This window comes from Hipposideros armiger, unplaced genomic scaffold, assembly GCF_001890085.2.
Source record: "Hipposideros armiger isolate ML-2016 unplaced genomic scaffold, ASM189008v1 scaffold_134, whole genome shotgun sequence".
Lineage (NCBI taxonomy): Eukaryota > Metazoa > Chordata > Mammalia > Chiroptera > Hipposideridae > Hipposideros > Hipposideros armiger.
The window spans coordinates 2479508-2486980 of record NW_017731484.1 but is presented as its reverse complement, the minus strand read 5'-3'; the positions used below and the strand labels follow the sequence as shown (position 1 = coordinate 2486980).

General features: G+C 43.8%; 1 protein-coding gene across 1 annotated transcript; it reads left to right on the top strand.

Annotated features, from left to right (window-relative positions):
- Positions 1 to 543: 543 nt before the first annotated feature.
- TMEM81 (transmembrane protein 81) lies at positions 544 to 6597 on the top strand. The gene has a single exon (XM_019649605.1). It carries the CDS (start codon positions 1790 to 1792, stop codon positions 2564 to 2566), a length of 777 nt encoding a protein of 258 aa, XP_019505150.1. The 5' UTR covers positions 544 to 1789; the 3' UTR covers positions 2567 to 6597.
- Positions 6598 to 7473: the final 876 nt, after the last annotated feature.

Genomic DNA, 7473 nt, shown 5'->3' with positions numbered 1-7473 from the left:
GGGATAATGCTAGGGCTTCTTCTCCGGCTAGGTCCTATTTTCGGGGAAACACGGTAGGAATGATCTCTCTTTAAATTCTTTAACTCAGTGTAAGTGTGTGTAACTACTCTGTTGAGGTCACAATGCTAGCAGGCATCCTGGAGGTTACAAAAATGCATGTGAGGAACTTCCTGCCTTCCATGGTGCTTTCTTTTTTTGTTTGTTTTAAAGCTTTTATTGGGGAATTGACGGGAACAGTTGTTGGGGAATTGGGGAAGGGGAACATTGTGTCTTTCCAGGACCCATCAGCTCCAAGTCAAGTTGTTGTCCTTCAATCTTAGTTGTGGAGGGCGCAGCTCAGCTCCAAGTCCAGTCACTGCTTTCAATCCTGTTGGAGTGGGAGCGGGGAGCGTAGCCCACCATCCCATGCGGGAGTTGAACAGGCAACCTTGTTACTAAGAGCGTGCGCTCTCACCAGCTAAGCCATCTGGTCACTCGTTGGCAGCTCAGCGGCAGCTCAGCTCAGGCACAGCTCAGCTCAGGCACAGCTCACGGGCCCATGTGGGAATCGAACCAGCGACCCTGTTGCTCAGAGCTTGCGCTCTAACCAACTGAGCCACCCAGCTGGCTCCCCGCAGAGCTTAGCATGTAAATACACCTCTTTCCTAGATTCCCCCCCCCCCCAGATTAAATAGTTTTAAAACCCATTGAATACTCATTGTCTCCTAAAGAATAAGATGTTTCATAAAGTCTATTTATGTCTTTGATTTTAATCATCATCAAATCTGAGTGAGTGTCTACCTGTTAATCTTTTCTATTATGTGACTGAGAATCCACCTTTGACATCATAGCTGTTTCATAGCAACCTTGGCCCAAGTGCAAGATGAGCTCCTCTGTTCTATAGGGTAAAGGGAGTAGGCCGACAGGCAGGGCGAATTATGCATCCTCTCCCCCAGAAGATATCTCTGGTGGCCTTGGGAAGGAAGAGTGCCTAGAAAGGGCAGAGGAGCTGCGTCTAATATCGCCTGTCTTGCTGATAAACAGCTGGATTCTACAAGGGCTCCTGGCCCTTTATGAGTTTTCATTTCTATTTAAAATTTCTTACACATGAGCAGTGTTTCACACTTTACAAAGTGTTTTCATGCACACTATCATTTGATGCTCAAAGTGACCTGCCTGAAATAGGCAAGGAGGTCTTAATTTACAAAGGAGGAAGTAGAAACAGAAACGCTGGAAGGGTAAGTTACTTGCCTCTCAGTCCAGACTTCTTAATCCTTTTTATAGAAGTTTTAAGAGCATTTAGTTAATAATAATTCAAGTTAATCTTCTCTCTTTTTTTTAAGACTTGGTATTTGATTTCTTACTTGGTCAGATTTAACTGGGGTTTTGAAACCCTTTAAATTAGATCCCACAATTGGGAGGGGAAAAGTCTTAATAGCTTCACTATGCATTCGAGGTAATTTGGAAATTCACTTGAGCTTCTGAAGTCTTTTTGTCTTTCCCAAGAGGTGGATTAAAATTCATTAAAACGATGTGGAAAGAATGAAGACTGGTAAGGTGATGGATCATTAACAAGCAGAGATGGTAAAGCAGCGCTGTTGTGACTTTTTCTTCCTGCTTCGTGTCCTTGCCTGTTACTAGGACTGCATTGTGGTTTACGAAGCGGCAGTGTTGTACTGAGAATGCAGGCATTACATCTTTTGACTTGGAAGGATACCTCATGTCGAAGGAATTGAGTTATGATATCGTAGAGGATTCGATTGGAATACCTTGGGGTGCTGGCTGAAGGTGGTGAAATGTTTGCCAAGACATGAAGAGTTCAGCCACCGGTTTCATTCTTGGGAGCCTGGTATTTGCCATTTATCTGCCTTTCGTGGTGACTTTACCTAAAACACTGGCAATCCCTGAGAAGTTGCAAGAAGCTGTGGGACAAGTTATTGTCAATGCTACAACCTGTACTGTCACCTGTGGCCTTGGCTATAAGGAGGAGACTGTCTGTGAGGTGGGCCCTGATGGAGTGAGAAGGAAGTGTAAATCTCAGCGCTTGGAGTGTTTGACCAACTGGCTCTGTGGAATGGTTCATTTCACCATTCTCACAGGGAAGGAATTTGAGCTGAGCTGTCTGAGTTCAGAAATCCTGGAGATTGGGCAGGACGCTTTCCGGTTCACCTGGAGACTTGCTCGGGGTATCATCTCAACTGATGATGAAGTCTTCAAGCCCTTTCGAGCCATTTCACACTTGCTGAAGTTTGAATCTGCTCAGGAGTATGACTCTGGGACCTACCGGTGTGATGTGCAGCTGTTAAAAAATTTGAGACTTGTCAAGAGGCTCTATTTTGGGCTGAGGGTCCTTCCTCCTAACTTGGTGAACCTGAATTTCCATCAGTCCCTCACTGAGGATCAGAAGTTAGTAGATGGGGGCCTGGAAGTGAATCTGGATAACTATTCCAGGCCTCACCGTCCACCATGGAGAAAGAAGGTGGCTATAACCTTGGGAATAGGAATTGCCAGTGGAGTGACTGGCAGCGTGTTGGTGAGCATGGCCTTGTACGGTGGGCTGAAGGTGATCTACAGCCTTAAGACCTAACAGGCCTTGCTCCTGAAGGGTTGGCTGCCTTCATGAAGCCAAGCTGGGTTTTCAAGGGAGTGTCCTGGCTGCCTGATTGTGGATCAGCTAAGAGGCAGGGCTTCCACTGCCAAAAGAGTGAATGGCGGGTGTGGAGAAGGGCAACACTGCAGCAGCTATGGGCAGTCATCTCTTCTTTGTGTTCAGGTGGATCTCTTCCTGACCTTCCCTGCCCACTAGGTATCCAGGGCAGCTGACCGCAGGCATCTCCCCTAGTGCCGGGAAGAGCTCTGTCTTCCAAGCTTGCATTCATTTTCTACCCTTTACAACTTGTGTGTCTCCCCGCCTCCTCCCTTCTGAGCAGCATAATCACGTAGAAGGATATATTAATAATTTTTCTAGTGAAACCATTTTTTTCCTCTTCAATAAAAATAATTGACAGTAGCTGTATGGAGACCTAACCTTTTCTGCTCTTCAGTTAAAAATGTCTTGCATTTGTTCAGATTGTCCCATAATTAGTCTGGCTTTCATCTTCCTCAAATTTCTCAGAATAGACGTTGAACAAATTGCTTCATAGTGGGGCATATGCCCATGTGTGCCAGAGCTGAGGTTGTTAATAATGACATCTGACTCAGTATGTAATAGACCATCACTAAGTGTTCATTTATCTGCCCCTCCCTGTACTCCCCAAGTGAACCCTCTGTGTTCAGTGTTAAATTGATTTCCTGGCAAAACACTGGAGTCCTCTGAACAGTTCCTTGGCTTCTCCCTGCTTCCCTTCCTGTAGCTCTTTCAATGCCCTGAAGCTTGTGTTCCTGGAAAGGTCAATTGTGTTGGTTTCTTATAGCAGCCAAAGCCCCTTAAGGGAGAACTAGTACCTTCCTCCATCCACGGGAAATCCAAGCTGAAGACTCTCAGAGGCCATTCTGTCTGTGTCTGAGGACTTGCATTGTGGAACCATCAAGAAAAAGGATCTTGGTGACCAGGAGCCTGAAAGAGTTAAAGCATTTTCTCTCCTCTTCTCTAGCCACGGAGAAGGTAGCGGAAACCAAGACTTGGACCAGTGGTTCTCTCCTCTAGCTCTGTCTGAATCACCTGGATGAGCTTTGGAAAAATAAGATTCCTGAGCCCCAACCCTGAGGATGCTAATTCATTTTTAATTATGGCCAGTGGAGCGCTATTATTTTTCTCTAAATTTTTAGAGAAATGTGAAACCCATAGAAAAGTTAAAAAATTTTGGTGACACCCATAGACCCCTTTACCTACATTTGTCGGCTATGAACCTTTTGCTACAATTAGCTTTCTTTCCAAATAATTCTGATTTTACTGAACCATTTGAAAGCAAGCCATAAAGATTGTGTTCCTTTAGTCCTAAATCATGTATGTTTCTCCTAATAAGGGCATTCTCCTGTGTAACTTCAGTGTCTCCACTGCATCTAAGAAAATGAACAATTCCCTGACATATAGTTGATATTTTGTTTTCGCCAGTTTCTGAAATCTTAGAGCTTTTTAATTTTTTGATCCAGCATCAAATGAAAGTTAATACATTACATTTGGTTGTTTTTCTTACATCTTATTTTACAATACATTGGCTGCTATTTTTGTTGTTTTTCATGATATTGATTTGATTGAAGAGTCTAACTAGGTCAGTTGTCTTGGATAGTGTCCCACAATCAGGACTGGTCATTATTCCCTAATAATTAGGTTCTGTGGAATCAATCTTAAACATTGTGACAAGAGCCCTACATAAATGATGGTAAGGACTTATTGCTTCATCTCAGGAGGCACCTGATGGCAGGATGACCCGCTATTGATGATAGATCTCCCCAAAGGTACATATACATTTTCCTTTTGTAACTAATAATCTGTGAGGTGACTCCATGTGACTATCTGGTTTTCTAAAAACCATTCACAAATGTTTTGGAATCCATTCATGATCCTTGCCTTATTATTACATGTTGGGGATTGCAAATGGTGATTCTTTAAAATTCATCATTTCGATACTTACTAGCCTGTACTTTTCTGTAAAGAAGAGCTACCCTTTATAATGTTTATTTTTGAGTCTCGATGGACTCTCTTTTTTGTTCAGTGAATTGTACTCATATATAATCCGTTACTGTTGTCTTGTTTTTGATGTTCAAATTACCCCCAATTTTGGCCAGCAGGAATCCCTTCAGGCTGGCTCTTTTGTCCTTTTGATGTGATCCATTTGACTTTGAGCATATCATTGCTTTCTAGTACAACAACTCAGATCCACATTTGGACTTTCCTTTCACCAAATCTGAATCTGCTGTTTCTCCAGGGGACCCTGGTTCCTTCTAGTGTGGGGAATAGTACTTGGATACTTAGAAACCAAGGTTTCGGTGCTGGATGTGCTTATTGCCACCAGGGAGTCACTGCTTCTAGGCCCTTTCAGTGTCCTGGATATACACAAATCATGTGTTCAAAGCATCTTCGTTTTGCAGAAGCTTTATAGGTAATTCTGATTTGTAGCAAAGGTTGAGAACCACTGGCCTAGACCCACACACAGGAAGTCTTTACTTATGGCTCTTATTTTGAAAAGATCTTATGTTTTCCACGCCTTTCTCAGAGGGGATGGATTTCAGAAGACCTGGGTTCCGCTTCAGTTTCTGCTGTAGACTGTGTAATGGAGCGAGCCGACTGACCTTTGTAGTCCTCGATTTTGAAACTCATGATTATGAGGGTCCAATGAGATCCTGGGAATAAAAGTGCTTTGTAAACTGAAGGAGTGGACGTGAGTTAGGCAGTGTTGTTAATGCTGCATATTAGTTTAGTACTGGACAATTGGCTGAAGCAGTCAGGAGAGAGCTTGCTATACTTTAAAAGGAGGCCATGAAACGGTATCTTTGTAGATAATTAACTCAGTATTACGTTGTTGGGGGAAGAGGACTGGAGTACAGTTTCCCATTTTACAGATGGAAAGACTGAGACCCAAGAAGAGCGAAATCACCTCTTCAACAAGCCAGTGGCCAAGCCTGGATGGAATATTGTGCAGCTCTAGGCTTAAAGCCCTCTGTGCATTGGGGTCTTGAATGTTGACTGTGAGGGTCTGAAGGGATCGAACAGGGAAGAGAACAAACAGACCCTCAGATGTGTTAGTAAAGACCCAAACTCAGTTCAGTTCATTTGAGTTCTGTGCATGTCATCTGCCTCTGGAGGGTCAGGAAGATGCTGACTGGACTAAAATTTGAGTTCTAGAGTGGCCAGTGCCCACAGCCCCATTGGGTACAAAGTGGAAGGGACAAACTTGTTGTGGTATAACCGCCATCTGTGCTGGCTCCTTCTGGGGGCTCTCTGCCAGCCCAGGCTTCTGCTGAACAGGCCCTGGGGCACATGGCTAAGCTGTAACTAGTGGGGCCTCTGCTTGCGTTGGTCTCCCTTGTCCCTGACAGTGGTTTTGGGCACAGTCAGCATGGAGCCCCACCTGCTTTGCACCAAAGGAATAGAACACTTAACAGGGCTGAACATGTCTCAGATGTAACGGAAGTTTGATAAATGTTTGTTGAATGTATGAGAGAATGTTTACAGCTAGAAACTGACTAGGAATTCAAATTCTTTTGGCTGCTGTGAGCAGAGACTAGAGGCACCTTTTCACCAGGTGGTGGTCACTATATGTGCAGGGAGAAGACTTCCCTTTGGTACAATTGAGTCAATACCTCCAATGTCTTAAAAATCAGGGCACCTTGAAGGAGAACCAACACTCGAGCACTGTTTACTGCCCTTTGTGTTAATAAAGGCAGCCCAGTCTAGCACAATGCCTGCGTGTACATGGCTTAGGCCTGCCTTAAAGTCTCTTGGGCTGATTTCCCGCCCCCCCTGTCCAGGACTGAATGAAGCAATATAGACTGTACGAGGTCTGACAATTAAGTTCGCAAACTTGCCACCATGCGCTTACATTGGCAGCCCTGTACAAAGAGCTCGGTAAGGTTTCGTATCCTTGGTAATCAGTGTCTCACAGCTGTGTTCATGTTGACATGTGGTGGAGTCTTGCTGAGTGGCTTTCATTAATGTTGTGTGTTTTTGTGTGCCGTCGCAAGAATGTCTGAGCTTGAATTAAAGCAATGAACAAACATTAAATTTCTTGTTAAACTTTGCAAGAGTGGAAGTTAAATCAGGGACATGTTAGTCCAAGTTTATGGGGATAATGTCATGAAGAAAACGGCAGTGTACAAATGGATTAAACATGTTTCTGAGGCGAGAGAATGCATCACTAATGAAGAGAGGTCAGGGCGGCCAGTAACGAGCAGAACTGACGAAAACATTGCAAAAATTCTTCAAATTGAATCATTGTCTGACTGGGAGAAGCATAGGAGACCAAGTAAACATAGATAGAGAAACAGGAAAATCTTAACTGAAAATCTTGGCATGAGAAAGGTGTGTGCAAAAATGGTTCCGAAGGAGCTCACCAATGAACCAAATGCAAAGGAGAGATGAAGTCTGCCAAGACCTTTTGGAGAGGCAAGACGATGTTTTGGGCCATGTTATCACTGGTGATGAAACATGGGTGTACCATACGACACTGAAACAAAGCATCAAAGTGCACAGTGTAAGTCAGCCAATTCTCCATGACCAAAAAAGTTCTGTCAGCTCAATCAAGAGTCAAAACGATGTTGCTAACCTTTTTTGATATCAGAGGGATTATTCATTATGAATTTGTTCCAATTGGACAAACAGTTAACCAAGTTTACTATCTAGAAGTGCCGAAAGGCTGCGTGAAAAAGTTAGACGTCCTGAACTTTTTGCCAACAATTCATGGCTCTTACATCATGACAGTGCACTAGCTCACATGGCACTGTCTGTGAGGGAGTTTTTAGCTAGTAAACAAATAACCGTATTGGAACACCCTCCCTACTCACCTGATCTGGCCCCCAATGACTTCTTTCTTTACCCAAAGAGAATGGAAATAT

Bases quoted from the DNA above. Each gene is read 5' to 3' on its own strand.
- TMEM81 (XM_019649605.1), top strand. From the start codon at position 1,790: ATGAAGAGTTCAGCCACCGGTTTCATTCTTGGGAGCCTGGTATTTGCC.